Source organism: Acomys russatus, chromosome X (genome assembly GCF_903995435.1).
Source record: "Acomys russatus chromosome X, mAcoRus1.1, whole genome shotgun sequence".
Classification (NCBI taxonomy): Eukaryota; Metazoa; Chordata; class Mammalia; order Rodentia; family Muridae; genus Acomys; species Acomys russatus.
In genome coordinates, this window is record NC_067169.1 from 8,465,813 (window position 1) to 8,484,346 (window position 18,534).

An 18,534-nucleotide genomic window follows, 5' to 3' on the forward strand; every position below is an offset into this window, starting at 1 on the left:
CTACAAGTATGAAGCACTATCCCTTGCTCATATAGAAGGATTTTAGGAAGCAGCTGGGTGCTTGCACAGTGGGCACCAGTGTTGATCTCACTAGTCAAACAGGACACACTCATAATCACAGTCACTGCAGGAAGAACTCAGAAAGCTCTTATGTCAGGACCAAACTAAATGCTTTTTCTTAGCCCTACTTAACAAATCTTTTTTGTTGTTGGTTTTTTTTTTTTTTTTTTTTTTTTTTTTTTTTTTTTTTTGAGACAAGGTTTCTCTGTGTAGCCTTGGTTGTCCTGGACTCGCTTTGTAGACCAGGCTGGACTCAAAACTCACAGAGATCCACCTGCCTCTGCCTCCTGAGTGTTGGGATTAAAGGTGGGATATATGTGTGTGTGTGTGTGTGTGTGTGTGTGTGTGTGTATACACACACACACACATATATATAAATATATATACACACACACACATACCCAAAACAAGAGGCTTTAGAGAAGACTTGGGATTGTTTTGGCTGTTCATCAACACTTCTAGGGAGAGACACTTCAAGGCTTTGGGCTCTGGCTGAGGCTCTGGGTGCTCTTAGAGAGAACTGCCCTGGGGAAGGCTTCAAGGCTTTGGGCTCTGGCTGAGGCTCTGAGCCTCAGCTGCTGTTCCAGGTTCCAGCAACAACCTTGGTTGAATTGCGGGTTTGCTGAGGTCCTGCTGACTAGGCCAGGAGAATCGTTCTTCAGAACTGATTTCCTTAAGGTTTCATTATTGTGTTCTTTAATCTCCTTTTCCTATTGTTTGGGTTAGTCAGGTTGTAAGGGAGGTATGATCTGTTAGTGAGTTCATAATAAAGTGTAATTGTTAAGAAAACTGAGCCTACAATGATGTGATATAATCTTTTTCTTTTTTTCCCTAGACAGGATTTCTCTGTGTAGCCTTGGCTGTCCTGGACTCGCTTTGTAGACCAGGCTGGCCTCGAACTCACAGTGATCTGCCTGCCTCTGCCTCCTGAGTGCTAGGATTAAAAGCGTGCACCACCACACCTGGCTGTGATACAATATTCTTGATCCTTATACTTAGCAGAGAGCTAAAGCTCTGGGATTCCAGGCATATGCCACCATACCTAATGTATGAATTTTATTCCTTTCTTTTTCCTCTGCCTCCCGAGTGCTGAGATTAAAGGCATGTGCCACCATGCCTGGCAAAAACAAACAAACAAAACAAACAAACAAAAAACCAAAACCCCTTTCAACCTACTTGAGTTTATAGTAATGAGGTAACCCTTGGTGGGCCCCTAGATAGATTCAGGATAGAATAGGGGCTAATTGCTGTAGGAAATAACTTAGTGGTTAGAAAACTGGAACTTTAGGACTAGCATGGTGGTCAATGACCGTAATCCTAGCAGGAAGGTCAGGAGTTCAAAGTCATCCTTGACTACATAATGAGTTTGAAGTTAGCCTGAGATACATGAGATTGTCTCAACATGCCCTCACTCACCCCTAAAAAAGCAATCAAGACTTTCAGCCTCCATCTCCCTAGGTAGGGGAGAGGGGTTGGAGATTAAGTCAATCACCAATAGCCGGTGATTTCAGTAATCTTGGCTACTTACTTATGGGTTTTTGGGGTTTCAAGTCAGGGTTTCAAGTCCTAGACTTGCTTTATAAACCAGGCTGGCCTCAAACTCACAGTGAAACACTCTGCCCCTGAGTGCTGAGATTACAGGGTACTTACCTATGGAATGGAATTTCCATGAGCCCTTAGAAAACTTCTGGTCAGTGAGTATATACCTAAAGGTGTTGGAAGGTGCCCATCCTCACATCTCACCTTTACATGTCTTCCGCTTAGCTATTCCTGAGTTGTTTCTTTTTACTTTTTTGCCAAGTCACTGCAAACTTAGTGGGAACAGCCTTTTGGGTATCACTAATCAGTATTCCCTCCCTCACAAGGGCCAAGTAGCTTAGTTATATCCAGATGGCACACAGTTATCTGGTCTGTTTTACCCATAGCCGCTCCCAGCTGTGATGGCTGGCTCCTTTGGGCAGCATCCTAGAGAGATGTTCAGTATTCACATGGCATCTTTTGACTCTTCAGTCATGTCCTTTGGCAAATAATCTTCACCTTTTTTTTCTCTCTCTCGAGATAGAAGAGCAAGCTCCTGGTGGGAGTTTCAGTCCTGGTGGGACAGAGGACCAAGCCCAGAAACAATAGAAACAACTGGCCAATCTGGCCCAGGTATACTAGCTATATAGTTCTAAGGACAGTCTTCTCTGAGGTCTGGTGAATATCTTCATGTCCCCAGTGTTTGCCCACAGCTATGCCTGTCTCTGTCATGTGCACCCTCCATTTATTATCTGTAGCGCATCTCAGATTTCCTTGGAAGATCTTCAGCTAAAGAATCCACACCAACACCAATATACCAGTCAGCTGACGGAACAGAAGCCATTCTTCACTTCTGTGCCCATTTCCCCATCTAACACATCTTTCTATGACAACTCCAGCAACAGTCTATTATGAGGGCAGAGTCAATATTTGTAAAAACAATTTGGAGCCAGGTGGTAATGCACGTTTGTGATCCCAGTGTTCAGGAGACACACAGGAAGAGTGCTGCAAGTTTAAGGTCGGCCTGATCCATATAGCAAGTTCCAGCTAGTCATATAGTCCTTAGAGCAAGGGTTTTGTTTGTTTGTTTGGTTGGTTGGTTGGTTTGGCTTTCGTTTTTGGTTTTTCGAGACAGGATTTCTGTGTAGCTTTGGCTGTCCTGGACTGGCTTTGTAGACCAGGCTGGCCTCAAACTCAGAGTGATCTGCCTGTGCCTCCCAAGTGCTGGGATTAAAGGCGTGTGCTATCATGCCTGGCTGGGCAAGGTTTTTTTTAAAAGATTTATTTATTTATTATGTATACAGTGCTCTACCTGCATGCACACCTGCCCACCAGAAGCAGGCACCAGATCTCATTATATATGGTTGTGAGCCACCATGTGATTGCTGGGAATTGAACTCAGGACCTCTGGAAGAGCAGACAGTGCTCTTAACCTCTGAACCATCTCTCCAGCCAAAGTTTGTTGTTGTTGTAGTTTTTGGTTTTTTGAGACATAGTTTCTCTTGTAGCCTTGGCTGTCCTGTACTTGCTCTGTAGACCAGGCTGGCCTTGAACTCACAGAAATCTGTCTGCCTCTGCCTCCCAAGTGCTGGGGTTAAAAGTGTGTGCCACTAAGTCTATCTGATAGCAAGTATTTCAAAAAACATTTGAAGGGCAGCACCTGTTGTAAAGGTGATTAGCAAACACTTAAACCTTCCAGGTATGGTAGCCACGCCTTTAATTCCAACACTCAGGAGGCAGAGCCCAATCTTTGAGTTGAAAGCCAACGTGGTCTACACAGTGAGTTCCAGGACAGCCAGATCAATACAGACAGACCCTGTCTCAAAAACAAGAAACGCAGCCTTGCGCTTGTGGTGGTGGTGCACACCTTTAATCCCAGCACTTGGGAGGCAGAAGCAGGTGGATCCATGTGAGTTTGAGGCCAGGCTGATCTACAGAGTAAGTTCCAGGACAGCCAGTACTGTTACACACAGAAACTCTATATAAAAAACAAACAAACCCGAAAACAAAACCCAAATCCACTCAGAACAGCATCAACCACATACCACACCTGACCTTCAATAATAACACAGAACAAAGCCCTGTGATTGGTGTGTAGTAAGTACGTAGGGAAGGGAAAAAAAAAGAAGAAAAAGAAACATACTGCTGAGTATGGGAGAATGGAACTTTGTAGGTATATTTTATACACAGCAGAAGGGATGGTCTTATTAAGAAAATACACTCTGTATTCACGCGAACCCCCCCATTATCAGGCACTAAGAACACTTTGGGGTGAGGAAAAGAGGGAAGGGGCAGCATAAATAAGACCGGGATGGGAAGTCACTGCTGTACGATCACACACGGCGGCGCGGGGGGGGGGGGGGGGGGGGGGGGGGGGGGGGGGGCGGCGGCACACTGACAGTGGCACAGGGGCTCTTCTTCCTTAGAGAATAATACAGCGGTACAAGAGAACAGTAGCCACAGACTAAAGCCTGCAATGCCTGGGGGAGAATGAACACAGGTATGAGAAGGGGTAGACATGAGGGAGTGGTGAAAGGGACATCCTTCTCTGTGGTAGATTCCAGGGCTCTTTAATTTACGTCCATGATCTCCTGGTTGGGCGTCGAAGCAGAGGCAGGAGAGGAGGCGGAATCAGGTGAAGCCTTCTGGGACTGACGTCTACCCACATCTTGGCGTTGGTAGAACAAGACATAGGCTGCCTTGGACTGCAGGGAAAGGGCATAGTTCAGTTTGGAAGTAAGAAAGGGAGAGGAGGAAAGGGGGCAAGTGAGGACACAGAAAGCTATACCTCAATCTGATTCTCATTGACAGGTGAGACGCTACTGTCATCGAAGTAGTGCCACTGGCCACTGTCCTTGTTGCAGGCAAATGTTGTGTCTGAAATAAACAGAACACCATCCTCACCACCCTCTTGACTCTCTGAACTATCCAAGTCTACTTTTATGCTCTTCTGCCTTAATAATTTTGTCTCTGGCCCATATACCACCTAGGCAGACACTAGGTACACCCTGACTCCTAGTCTAGAGCCCCCCCAAAGCATGCCCCCTGGACCACAGCCTGGCACATACAGTGTCCATCACGCATGCCACCATAATGGTTGGAAACTGCGATGAGATCGTATTTGTACAGGTCTGGAGCAGACTCATTCTTTGGTTTGATGACAAACTCAGAGAAATCCAGATCCCTGTAGGTGAGAAGACAGTAAATATCGGTGGACTCCACCTGTACCTTCCCGTCTCCCACAGCCTTTCTCTGTAAGGCTCCTGCTGACCGGATAGGAAACTGCACCAGGGTGTCCAGCTTCTCCCGAGATAATTTGGAAAATGAAAAACGCTTCAGGTGGATAATGAGGACTTCCGGTAACATCCAGAGGTCCAGCTTCTTGGTGGCCAGTTGGTGCTGCTTACAAGAGGAGCAGTACCTACAGAGAGAAGCCAGGTCAGGAAAGGACACTCTGAGCAACGTGCCTCATGCCTCCTGTGTTCTTTACGGGTCCATCAAGATTCCTTCTCATTCATTCCCTCTCCCTCTCAGACAGCTTCACTGAAAGACTGCCGGCATGTGCTGCTTGTTTGCATTTTTTTGGAAAGGCTGCTCTGACTTTCAGTAAGGCCTGGGAATCTCACTTGCTCCTGTTTGTTGAGTACTTCTGTTAAACCAAGGCTCTAGCTATAGCACCCCTCACGAAATCACTCTTGATAATTTCGAGGCCCTCACCAGGGGTTCTCCTTTTCAAGTGTTTCCACAGTGGTGAAGAGTTTGATGCACTCCTTCAGCTGCACTGGATTTTTCTTCAGCATGTATCCCACACAATCATGCTTCACATAGCCCTGGGGAGGGGGGAGTTAAGTGTCCAGAGGATCAGACATGAGGAAAGTGGAGAAAAATGGGGCAGTGCGGAATCACAGAGCAAGGAGTCAGAACCTGAGACCATGGTGCTCCCAGAGGTGTGCAGGTGCCAAGACCAGGCCGGTCCTGGGCCTGGATCTCTTGGCTCTGTTCCTAGCTGGAGTTGGGGGGGGAGGATGTATAAAGGGTTGAAGTGTGAACTGCAAGGTTCTCCCATCCCTAGGGTCCCACTTCCATTTACCTCAGCCTCCACTTCATCATAGTAACGCCTCTTCATCTCTGGCTCCCAATCCATGGCAATATATGGCTGGTCTAGGGATGCAGAAGAGATGGTTATGCTCCTGTTGCTAGGAGATCCTTCCTCCTGCTATCTGCAAGCCCAGCTAGAGAACATACTTTGGATTTCTTCAGGAGAGATGGTCCGGTCACTGGTTCCATTGGAATTCACTGTCTGCAGAGTAAACAGTTGTTTCCTCCGTCGCCTTGGGGGCCACTGAGATGTTTGAAGGCTGTTGTTTAAGAGGAATGGGCATCTAGTGGTGACCCCAGAGCTGGGCCCAGCCTGCTCCTGCTCTGCCTCTTGGACATTACTGCCAGGGGAAGGCCCACGTATCTCCTCTGTTTCTTCATCACTGCTGCTGCCTATGTCATCATCGTCATCCTGGTCATCCTCCTCTTCATCATCCTCTTCATCCTCTTCCTCTTCCTCCTCCTCTTCTTCCTCATCATCATCGTCATCGTCATCACCTAGGACAGAGACGATGTCAAGAATGGAAATGTGGGCATTCCAGGGAACTGGGCTTCAACACATATCCAAAGGAACCCTGCATGGGTCATACATATCCCCCAAACCCATTGTTCCTCAGCCCTTCACCCCTACTAAGTAAGATACACTCATCCTTATTGGGCCTCTCTCCCTTCTCACCTTCCTTTTACCTCACCTTTCTCATCGCCATCATCCTCATCTGAGGTGGGTTTGGTCACGTATCGTCTGTAATAGAGCAGAGAAGACTCCCAAGTCAGGGGCACAAGGAGGGTGGGGCATCCTAAGAGTTTACTTGGGTATGGTGGAGAAGTCAGTGGTGAACTGACTTAATAGTTCTCGGGGTCTGCCTCTCTCTCTCTCTCTCTCTCTCTCTCTCTCTCTCTCTCAGGTCTTTGAGAATGTTACTTTAATGCTTCCTCACTGAGCTACTTTTTCTGGGAAAGTTTTTTTTGAGACAGTTTTAGTAAGTTACTCAAGCTGGCCAGATGATTCTCCTGCCACAGTTGCCCAAGAAACTGGGATTGTAGGCATGCACCACCACATGACATTTCTTTCTTTTTTTTTCCAAGACAAGGTTTCTCTGTGTAGCTCTGGCTGGCCTGGAACTCGCTGTGTAGATCAGGCTGGCCTCGAACTCACAGCAATCTGCCTGCCTCTGCCTCCCGACTGCTGGGATTAAAGGCGTGCACCACCACGCCCAACTTCACATCTGACATTTCTTAATCATGGACCTGGAAAGTGGTGAAGTAGTGACATAAATGCATGAAGAGATTAAGAACACCAGTAGTAGCCCGGCGTCGTGGTGCACCCCTTTAATCCCAGCACTTGGAGGCAGATGCAGGCAGATCGCTGTGAGTTCAAGGCCAGCCTGGTCTACAGAGTGAGTCCAGGACAGGCAAGGCTACACAGAGAAACCATGCCTCGAAAAACCAAAACCAAAACAACAACAAAAACACTAGTAGTGGCCTGGGCATAGATATTAGTGTACTGGTTGAGAGTGTGGAATTAAAGTCTAAAGCAAATATACAATCAGTTATGAATTAATGTCAGAGAAACCTTCCAAGGATGGACTTTTGAGATAGAATGAAGGAGAGATTAATTCAGATAATGTACTTTGCTTGCCTTCCATGCTGAAGACTCTGGATTTTAGGTACAAGGATAAAACTACTGGTAAAAATACATCCAAGTCTCTCTGTAGAAGACAATTACACACAAATTGAAGTTGTCTCTACTTTTTTTTGGGGGGGGGGTCACCTCTGTATTTCCAGGACCAAAGAGAAGCATTAGAGAAGCCAGAGGTCTAGAAAAAGAAAAAGCCTCAAAAGTTATCTTACCATGTTTAGTATGAACTGTCCTCTGTTTTTGTTTCTTTTTCTCTCTTTTTTGGTGGTTGTTGTTTTGTTTTTTGACATATGGTTCCCCTCTGTCCTTGGCTGTCCTAGGACCTGCTTTGTAGACCAGGCTGGCCTTGAACTCAGAGAGACCAGCCTGCCTCTGCCTCCCGAGTGCTGCGATTAAGGGCGTGCGCCACCATGCTCAGCTTTTGAACTGTCCCTTGGATGTGCCAAACAGCAACTCAAAAACTCAAGTCTGAGTATTGACCTTGGTTCTGCCCTCAATCCACTTGCCCGTGACCCTAGGAAAATGGTACTTACGAAAGCCGGTACATCAGGATGTTATATAGGCCCTCCCAGGAGAACCGGTCCCGAGGCACTGACACCAGGAGGGGGTGCCCAAAAAGAATCAGACCATAGTACGAGTTGTTGTAGTCTCGTGATAAGGTACGCTCCCTCAGGTAAACAGGAACCACAATGTCATCTCTTGAACCCTCAACAGGCTCAATACGACCAGTCACTTCATATCTGTATGTGGGGGCGGGAGAGAATTGGTTTATTCTTTTTTTTTTTTTTTTTTTTTTTAAGATTTCTTTATTTATTATGTACACAATATCCTGCCTGCAAGCCAGAAGAGGACACCAGATCTCATTATAGATGGTTGTGAACTACCATGTGGTTGCTGGGAATTGAACTCATGACCTTTGGAAGAGCAATTGGTGCACGCCTTTAATCCTAGCACTCCAGAGGCAGAGGCAGGCGGATCTCTGTGAGTTCAGGCCAGCCTGGTCTACAAAGTGAGTTCAGGACAGCCAAGGGTACACAGAGAAACCCTGTCTCGAAAGACCAAAAAAACCAAACCAAAATATTTTTCCTATGGAAAACTTTTGTTTACAAAGAAAATTTCTATTCACAAAGCTTTGTTTAGTTTTTAGTTGCCCAAAGTTTTGGGTTTTTTGGTTTTTCAAGACATGGTTTCTCTATGTAGCCTTGCCTATCCTGGACTCACTTGGTAGAACAAGCTGGCCTCGAACTCACAGAAATCTGTCTGCCTCTGCCTCCCGAGTGCTGGGATTAAAGGCATGCACCATCACAGCCGGCCTGCCCAAACTATTAAAATTGTTGTGGGAACCGGGTAGTGGTGGCACAGGCCTTTAATCTTAGCACTCGGGAGGCAGAGGCAGACAGATCTCTAAGTTCAAGGCTAGCCTAGTCTACAGAGTAAGTTCCAGGACAGCAAGGGCTACACAGAGAAACTTTTCTTGAAAAAAACAAAACAAAACAAAAGACAGACAGATAGATAAAATTGTGGGAAGCAGGGCATAGTTCAGTAGAAAGGCACTTGCCTAGCATGCAGGGGGCTTGGATTTTAACTGCAGCACTTCCAAAATATATAATGAATAGATTTTATTTTATTTATTTATTTTTTTAATGAATAGATTTTAAAAGAGGCATATTATTGGGCGGTGGTGGCACACGCCTTTTATCCCAGCACTCAGGAGGCAGAGGAGGGTGGATCTCTGTGAGTTTGAGGTGAGTCTGGTCTACAAAGTGATTCCAGAACAGCCAAGGCTACATAGAGAAGCATATTGGGGGCTGGAATGATGGCTCAGTGGTTAAGAGCACTGTCTGTTCTTCCAAAGGACCCAGGTTCAATTCCCAGCACCCACATGGCAGCTTACAACTGTCTGTAATTCCAGTTCCAGGGGATCTTATGGCCTCAACCAATGCAAATAAAGCAAAATTAAATAAAATGGTTTAAAAATAAAATAAAATAAAATAAGCATATTGCTAGACATAGTGGTGCATACCTTTAGTCTTAGCACATGGGAGGCAGAAGCAGGTAGGTATCTAAGTTTGAAGACAGTCTGGTCTACATACCGCGTTCTAGGACAGCCAGGGCTACACAGAGAGACCATGTCTCTGTCTCTGTATACACATATGTATATATAATATACACTTACAAGTATATGAATTGGACTATAAGTGTAGCTCAAGTGTTTAAGAGTATAGCTCAAGTGTTTAATTAAGAGTACTTGTCTTACACGCTCTTGAGTTCTGGGTTCCATCCCCAGCAGGGCAAAATAAAAATGGTGGGGAAAGCCAGGTGGTACACACCTGTAATCCCAGCACTGGGGAGGCACAGGCAGGTGGATCTCTGTGAATTAGAGGTCAGCCTGGTGTACAAAGTGAGTCCAGGACAGCCAAAGTTACACAGAGAAACCAGGTCTTGAAAAACCAAAAACCAAACCAAACCAAACCAAAACAAAACAAAAAAAAGAACAAAACAAACAAACAAAAAAACCCCCAACAACAACAACAAAACCCAAAAATGAAAGTTGAAGGGAGCTTCCTCTATTCCTTCCCCTTGCTTTCCTCACTCACACAAAGATATCATCACGATCCAAGATGCCACTTAGAGGATCTTCCAGCTGGTAAAGCTTATAGAATCGGTGGCTGAAGACATCAGCTACTATCATCTGGGAATAGAACAGGGACATAGGGACAGTCAGTGTGCAAGGCCTTTCTTCCTTTAAATCCTACCTACCCATCCTCCCTCTTCAAAGTCTCACCTTGTCTGGTGCAACACTTGTATGTGTAGATAGAGCCACACACAGATCTGAAATATTGCCCTTTTTGGGGACCACAACCTGGTGCTGAGGGAGAAATAACATCCACAGGAGATCAAAAGAGCTTATGGTAGGTTAATGCAGAAAACCTTGAGGAAACTATTAAAATTCTGACTGCATGTCCCTCGTTTTCCCATACCCCTACCTGTTCTGGCTTGCGGCGGGGATCCATGGGGACAAAGAAGACCTCTAAGACCCTCCTGGAGCAGACAGGCAGTGGGACACTGAGGTAGCAGAAGGGGTCAAAGGTCACAGATACATTGCCACAATCAGGGCACACCAGTGTGGACTTGAAAAGGCCATGGAAAGTATCCACAATCACAGAATCATTTCGTCGTTTGTGGTTCTGCCAGGCTTCCTGAGCCACTTCCTGTTGACAAGCATGAAGGCGGGTTAGGGGCAGAGGGAAAGGTTTGGGGATAGATTCATAGGGGTTTGAGGTAAAGGGCAGTGTTGAAGCCTAGTGGCAGGGTTACAGCTAGGTCTATCTGGAACTCATGTTCCGTCATTTATGAAGGGCCTGAGGCAGCTAAGGGGACAGATATGGTGCTGTGACTGAGGTTGGGGTGAAGATCAAAATAGGAAACTGACAAAATGGTGTTAGGTAGACTGGTGACACAAGAGACTTCCTGAGGCAGTAAGCAACCCTGTAGCGCTAGTGGGTAGCTTACCAGATCTGGTCGCCCCGCACCATTGCACAGCTCAACATATTCTTTTGTTTTAACTCGATTGAGGTCCTCATGCAGCCCATCCAGGAGGAACGACAGTAATTCCTGCGAGTCATGCTGCTGGTAGCCCAGAAACTGGGATGCGAAATGGCCAACTTTGTTCTGAGGAGACAGTTGTGTGGTAAGAGTGTGAGAAGGATGTAGGCGAAGCAAGAGAAATGACAGCGGGAGTCCACGGGGTTGAGTCACACCTTGAACACATTTGGTACAACGGAGCGGTGGTAGCCAGACCAGGTCTGCTTTACCAGATCGGCATAGGCTTCAGCAAGCTCACCCTTCATGCCCAGAGGGTTCCAGAAGTTGAGCTCCTCCAGGTAGCGGTTGTTGAGAAAGTACTCTGTGAGCTGTGGCACGTTACTGAGGCACTGTGGAGGTAGGGCCCGGTGAAAGAGGTAGAGGAGACGTGAGGTGATGCAAGTGAGAACAAGAAGGAGGAGGAGGCAGAGGGAAATGGAGAGAGAAGGGGAAAGGTTGAAGCGTGAATGCAGTAAAAGCATCAGAGAAGAGGTCAGTATCTCTGGAGGAGGAAAATGGTAGTGCCGAAGGAAAAGAAGGGAGGACAGGGAGCAAGTAAAGGGAGACGGTGTTGATACTTCGGGAGCAAATGTGGGCACACACACCAGATCAGATTTGTGGAGCCTTGGCTTTCAACCTGACCCCTTGTACTGTAATCGTCAATTCTCCCACCCCTTGTCCCCCTAGCTCTGTTCCCCAATACCTAAGCCCTGTAGCTGTGCCACACATAGATCTAATGGCCCAACCTGTAGGGCCGAGTTCATGAAGCACGTGTTGCCCAGATTGGTAAGGCCACAGATGCCCGGCTGACCCTGGAACTCCTCATCCTCTTCCGGCATGTTGTTCCTGGGGTTGGATGAGAAACCCTATGAGCTAAGGCCTACTACAGGTGGGTGCTCTGTACTCGTAGGTTCTGTCTGTCTACTGTGGGGTGCCCCCACTCTGCATGACACCCCAAGGGCTCACATGCCACAAATCTGTGTGCTGGGCCAAGTGCCATCTTTGTTTCGAGTCTCCATGATGATCAACTGGGGATAAAGCAGAGAAAGGAAAAAGAAACACATTAGTAGAAAGGCCTGATGGGTACCATGCCCTTCCCTGGTCTGACTACTGCCAGGAATCCATCCACCAGGCTACTTGCACAGAGAAATCCTCCTCATTGTTACCTGCCCAGCCTCAAGGCAGGCATCAAGCAGTGTGATCTGCATGTTGCACAATCGATCCAAAGAGCCCTCTGCGTTCTTGATCCAGAGGCGTGTGTCTTCCTTAGGCTCTATCAGAAACCGTTTCCGAGCTGTTTGCAAGACTAGATCTGTGGAGGGCAATGGAGCGTGACCATATCTTCTGGGACCTTATTTGATACCCTTACTGACTCCTTTGAGAGCTGTAGCTTACTTTCAGACTTTGATTATTTAACCAATACCCTATGTCCTCAAATCAACCTCCACATGAGTGACTCACCCTTAGAACCTCAGACTTTGAGACCCTCCCAGTAAAGAGATACTCTTTTATCCACCCCCACCCAAGCGACTGGAATACAGTTCGTTCTTTCTGGACTCCAGTGTGCTTAACTCAATCACCACCACCTTCGTCCAGTTTCACTAGTGCCTTCTCAAGGAAGCTGTAAGGGTGCACCGCCTCAGGTACCACAGATGTAAGCCACGGCTAGGGGCAGCAACTTATCCCAGAGGCCCTGAGACTCACCCAGAGAATCAGTGTGGCTGAACTGAATGGTGAGAGCTGTCTCCATATCACTGTGCTGGACAAGCAGCAACTCTATTGGGTACACCTCTACCTTCTGGATGCCAGGAAGCTCGATGACCTGTGAAGGGAAAGGAGCACCCACACTCAAAGCCCACTGAAATGACAGAGGAACACAGGTTCACACAGCACTGTGCCCAGCCCAAGCCTACACGGCCCTTCCTCATCCCCAGCTTTCCAGAGAAACCTAACATACACACTTAGCATCTGCCCCACCCATTTACCTTTCGCTCAATAGGTGGCTGGCCATCCTCTAAGCCATAGCAGCTGACCAGATAGTTCCAAGCAGGCCCCGGGAGCAGCACATAATCAGTTCCTTCGAGCAGTCCCTCCCTGAGGTGCCAGCTCTTCTGATCTGCAGGGGGTAGGGGTGTGGGCATGGCAAAGCATGAATTAAGAAAGGAACTGTTTTTTGGTTTTGCTTTTTTGTTACTGTTGTTTTGGTTTTTTTTTTTTTCCAGACTGGGTTTCTCTGTTTTAGCCTTGGCTGTCCTGGACTCACTTTATAGACCAGGCTGGCCTCGAACTCACAGCGATTCATCAGCTTCTGCCTCCCGAGTGCTGGGATTAAAGGCATGTGCCACCACCGCCCGGCTGTTTTTTGTTTTGTTTTGTTTGTTGTTGTTTTTTTTGAGACAGGGTTTTTCTGTGTAGTTTTGGCTGACCTAGACTTACTTTGTAGACCAGGCTGGCCTCAAACTCACAGAAATCCGCCTGTCTCTGCCTCCCAAGTGCTGGGATTAAAGGCGAACGACTGGCAAGAAAGGAACTGCTAATGCTGGCCACCCCACCAATGACTAAGCATAAAGAATGGGAGTATGGCTGGGCATGGTAGCGTATCTTTTAATCCCAGCACTTAGGAGGCAGAGGCAAGCAGATTGATGTGAGTTCGAGGCCAGCCTGGTCTACAAAGGGAGTCCAGGATAGCCAAGGCTACACAGAGAAACCCTGTCTCGAAAAACAACCAAAAGAAAAAGAATTAGAGTATGGACCCTTGTGGGGACAAAGGGGATCAGAACTCCAGGGCAAGGCAGATGGGGAGAGGCTGAAGCTTGGTACCTTCGAAGAGCCCAGCGTTGTTGATACAGCCAGGAAAGGTGTTAGCATCTTGGTCCCTTCCCTTCACGTACACCTCCCACTGTTTATACCAGTGTTGCTCCACAAGGAACCTGGAACCCAGACAGACAACAAGGGTGTCATATGATTGTACAACCATCGTCATTTGCAGTGTTACCTGTTAATCCACTGTAATTCCAGCAGGAAATTGTCAGCAGCATGGAAAACTACGAAGCAAAAATTTATTCAGTCAAATGCGCATTTGCCTATTAAGACGACCCAACGTTTTTTATTTGTTCTTCTGTTTTTTTGTTTTCTTTTGTTTTTGAAATGACATCTTGTACCACTGTTAGGCTTGAAACATACTGCATATGCCACCCAAGTGGGCCTCAAGCTCTCTGATTCCTTCTGCTTCAGTCTCCTGAACGCTGGCATTAAAAGGTGTGTACATACCGCCCCCCCATGCTCAGCTATGCTGGGTGTTTGGTTTGGGGGGTGGTCTCTTTTGAGACAGGGTCTCACTACATAGTCCTGGCTGGCAGTGAACTTGTTGCCTCAACCTCCATGCTAGGATCATAGACATGAATCATACCTGGCTTTCTATTTCAGCATGTTTTGGGGTTTTGTCTGTACATTACCTTCCCTCCTCTCCAGACCCTGGCATATTTATTCCAGGAAAACATGCGTTCCCACCTAGGAACTCATGTGGTCAACCTATCATGCTACCTACTAACGTGTAGGTTGTCATTTTCCCTTCCAGATTCACACTAAAGCTCACCGGGCATGGTGGCGCACGCCTTTAATCCCAGCACTCAGGAGGCAGAGGCAGGCAGATCGCTGTGAGTTCAAGGCCAGCCTGGTCTACAAAGTAAGTTCAGGACAGCCAAGGCAACACAGAGAGACCCTGTCTCGAAAAACCAAAAAAAAAAAAAAAAAAAAAAAAAGTAAAGCTCATTTATAGTTATCAGTATTTCCTTCCTTCTGACCAAATTTCTCTGTGCAGCCCTGGTTGTCCTCAAACTCAAGAGATCTGCTTGTCTCTGTCTCCCGAGTGCTGGGATTAAAGGCATGCACCACCACTGCCTAGCTAGTTAATAGTATTTTTCAATGCAAAGGGAGACACGGCTCAAGTTTAAAAAATATTTTTAGCCAGGCAGTAGTGGCACATGTCTTTAATCCCAACCTTCTGCAGAGGCAGGCAGAGCTCTTAGTTTGAGGCCAGCCTGGCCTACAGAGTGAGTTCCAGGACAGCTAGAGCTCCAATAGCCAGGGGAGATTTTATTTAATTATGTTTATCTCTGGGACAGACAACCTCAAAACAACATGGTTACTGACTCAGGGCAGCATGGGCTCAAAGCAAGGCCACTGATAACTGTCATCTGGTCAGAAAGGGTTAACTCTACTCACCATAAGCCCCAACTGCAAATGTTCTAGGCCACTGGGTCATGGAAACAATGCTTCACTGTCTGCACAGAACACCCCTGCCTCAATAAAGGCCACCTCTTATGTAATAAACTTTCTATCTACTTCTGTCTTGGTGAATTCATTACTAGTATCAGCAACCTATCACAACCATCCTGCACAACAATTTAAAAGATACAGGTAATAAATATAACATTGCTCTATCAAATTTTTTTGAATAAGTTCAAATATACATAAAGGCACACTATTGAGTTCTTTACTGCCCAGTATCCTGTGGCTAACACACCCAAAGATAATTAGGATTTGGGTCTTTTGTATAAAATTACTATAGTCACTTTTTTTTTTTTTTTGGTCACCAAATCATTGCCAATTCTGTGCTTTCTTTTGCATACTTTTAATTATGTATGTGTGTGTGTGCCTGTTTACAAGAGTCACTGCAGAGGCTCTTAGAGGCCAGAAATCATTAGATTCCCTGAGGCTGGAGTAACTGGTAGCTGCAGACCACCTAATGTGGGTGTTGGGAACCAAACTCAGGGCCTCTGGAAGCAGTATGCATTCTTAACTGCTGAGCCATTTCTCCAGTATCCCCCCACCCTCTTTATTTGGTTTTTTGAGACTGACATTTTCTATGCAACAGTGCTGGCTGTCCTGGCACTCATTCTGTAGACCAGGCTGGCCTCAAACTCACAGTGATATGCTTGCCTCTGCCTCCCGGGTGCTGGAATTAAAGGCGTGCTCCACCACCCCCTGGCTCCAGTGTTCCTTTTTACATATTTTTTGTTCAAGACAGGGCCTTACTATGTTGCAATGGCTGTCCTGGAACTATGTAGACCTCGCTTCTGCCTCCAGAGTGCTGGAATTAAAGAAGTGTGCCATCAATGCCTGCCTACATACTCAATTCATTTTTTTTTTTTTTTTTTTTTGTGGTTGAGACAAGGTCTTATGTAGCCTAGGCTGGCCTTGAACTATATATTAGGATGACCATAAACACCTAATAATCTTTACCACTATGTTCTTATAAAACTAACTGTCCTTCTTGCCTTGCTTGTAACATTTTTGAGGCAGGGTTTCACTTGGCAGTATGGCTCCAAACTCCTGAGCCCCCTGCTTTAGCTTGCCAAGTACTAAGATTTCAGATGTGTATTGCTGTGCTCATCTTGTTCTCTAAATATTCTTGCCAGGCTGGTCTCAAACTTGTGCCAATCTGCCCAAATCAGTCTCCTGAATGCTGACAGCATACTAATGTGCCACCATGCCCACATCTCTTTCTAAGTTCTGTTGATCTGGCTGGGTGTGGTGGTGCACGTCTTTAATCCCAGCACTGAGGAGGCAGAGGCAGGTGGATCACTGTGAGTTTGAGGCCAGCCTGGTCTACACAGTGAGTCCAGGACAGTCAATGCTACACAGAGAAAGCCTGTCTTAAAAAACCAAAACCAAAACCAAAAAAAAAAAAAAAAAAAAAAGTTCTGTTGATCTGTCTTTCCAAACTTAAGACAATACACTACAAAATGCCTAAATTGTCTCTGAGAGAGAGAGAACACAGTTGCTTTTCTCCCATAGATGGCACATGCCTTTAATCCCAGCAATTGGGAGACAGAGGCAGGCAGTTTTCCAATTTTTCTGAAACAAGTTCTCAAATAGCCTACATTGGCTTTGGCTTTCTGATCCCCTGATTCAACCTCCCTAGTGCTGGGATTAGGGGCCCTTCAGGTCACCATTCCCAGTTCTTCCTATTTAATATTTTTGAAAATGACATATCAAATAATGCACTTTGGAGGCTAAGGTGGGGGGCATTGTCACAAGTCTGTGGCTAGCCTAGGTTACAGTGTGAGACCTCAAAGAACAAAATACGTTTATCTTCCTCAACTAATCATGTAGTTAGATATGCTACTATAAATTTCTTTTTTTTTTCCCCCGAGACAGGGTTTCTCTGTGTAATAGCCCTGGCTGTCCTGGGCTCACTTTGTAGACCAGGCTGGCCTCGAACTCACAGAGATCTGCCTGCCTCTGCCCCTCGTGTGCCGGCATTAAAGGCCTGGACTCATCAACGTTTCTTAATGTCCTATGAAACTGTACTGTTAGTGTAACTCTGAACCTAGCTACCATTCTTTCTTTACCTAAGATCTCTATAGTTGTTTAACTTTGTTAGGAAGTTGTCTGTGCCCTGCATGGAGACAATTCATTGTCAGAAGAACAACTCTTTCTAAGGAAACTATCTTTTTAGAGATTTAAATGTGGTCTCAAAACATAAGCCCTTTAGGGGCTCAGTCAAGGGCTTGTTGTGTTTGGATCTTCAATAGCTACATAAAAAGCTGAGCAAGAGCCGGGTGTGGTGGCACCCACCTTTAATCCCAGCACTTGGGGGGGGGGAACTAAGGCAGGTGGATCGCTGTGAGTTCGAGACCAGCCTGGTCTACAAAGCAAGTCCAGGACAGTCAAGGCTACACAGAGAAACCCTGTCTCAAAAAACAAAATAAATAAATAAATAAATAAATAAATAAAGGCTAAGCAAAAAGTCTGGCATGAGCCAGGTGGTGGTGGTGCACACCTTACACCCTAGTGCTCAGGAGGCAGAGGCAGGCCCATCTTTGTGAGTTCAAGGCCAGCCTGGTCTACAGGACCAGGAAAGCCAAGGCTACTCAGAGAAACCCTGTCTGGAAAAATCGAAAACGAACAAAAGTGGTAATCTCAGCATTTAAGGGGGTGGGTGTGGAGACAGGATACCAGAGGTTTGCTGGCCAGTCTAGCTAAAACAGAGCTCTAGGATCAATGAGAAGTACAGTATCAAAAAAAAATAAGAGGCTGGGCATGGTGGCGCACGCCTTTAATCCCAGCACTCAGGGAGGCAGAGGCAGGTGGATCTCTGAGTTGGAGGCCAGCCTGGTCTACAAAGCAAGTCTAGGACAGCCAAGCCTACAGAGAGAAACCCTGTCTCAAAAAGCAAAGAAACAAAAGCAAAAACACTAAGGTGGAGGGTGGGTAGGTAGGTAAAGGAGCTTGCCACCAAACCTGCTGAACCAAATTTGATCCCCCAGGAAATACAGGATTGAAGGAGCAAACTGACTTCTGCAAGTAGTCTCTGGCCTCCTCCAGCACAAGGAATCACATGGTGTGCCCCCTCCAAATAAATGCATCTAAGAAAATTAATCCATAAAGATGACCAAATTAATTAACCACACTTGCTATTAAACCAAGGATGGGAGGTGCAAGTAATCCTGACACAGATGTATGATTTGGAGCTAGTCCTTGAGTTCAAATGCTTTATAAACAGGTATTTACCAACTATGGCAGCAAACCCATATAGAACTTTGAGATACTTTGCTTTTACCTAATTTAAGCATCAAAAAGTGGAGCATGGCAAAATGCTTGGTAACAAATCCAACAGGAGAAACAAA

The 18,534-nt window shown here is 46.2% G+C and overlaps 1 protein-coding gene across 1 annotated transcript in view; it reads right to left on the bottom strand.

The window, feature by feature from the left end:
* Window positions 1-3,959: 3,959 nt before the first annotated feature.
* Cdk16 (cyclin dependent kinase 16) overlaps window positions 3,960-18,534 on the bottom strand; it is a 32,580-nt gene continuing 18,005 nt past the window's right edge. The window contains exons 17-36 of the mRNA XM_051140845.1: window positions 13,721-13,830; window positions 12,886-13,016; window positions 12,605-12,722; window positions 12,067-12,212; window positions 11,867-11,928; window positions 11,647-11,746; window positions 11,077-11,250; window positions 10,829-10,987; window positions 10,303-10,527; window positions 10,101-10,184; window positions 9,913-10,007; window positions 7,849-8,055; window positions 6,364-6,418; window positions 5,824-6,112; window positions 5,669-5,739; window positions 5,296-5,408; window positions 4,850-4,999; window positions 4,647-4,762; window positions 4,367-4,455; window positions 3,960-4,283 (exon numbers count right to left, since the gene is read on the bottom strand). Coding sequence (XP_050996802.1) covers window positions 4,149-4,283; window positions 4,367-4,455; window positions 4,647-4,762; window positions 4,850-4,999; window positions 5,296-5,408; window positions 5,669-5,739; window positions 5,824-6,112; window positions 6,364-6,418; window positions 7,849-8,055; window positions 9,913-10,007; window positions 10,101-10,184; window positions 10,303-10,527; window positions 10,829-10,987; window positions 11,077-11,250; window positions 11,647-11,746; window positions 11,867-11,928; window positions 12,067-12,212; window positions 12,605-12,722; window positions 12,886-13,016; window positions 13,721-13,830 — 2,629 coding nt within the window. The 3' untranslated portion in view covers window positions 3,960-4,148. The remainder of the gene's footprint in view (window positions 4,284-4,366; window positions 4,456-4,646; window positions 4,763-4,849; window positions 5,000-5,295; window positions 5,409-5,668; window positions 5,740-5,823; window positions 6,113-6,363; window positions 6,419-7,848; window positions 8,056-9,912; window positions 10,008-10,100; window positions 10,185-10,302; window positions 10,528-10,828; window positions 10,988-11,076; window positions 11,251-11,646; window positions 11,747-11,866; window positions 11,929-12,066; window positions 12,213-12,604; window positions 12,723-12,885; window positions 13,017-13,720; window positions 13,831-18,534) is intronic.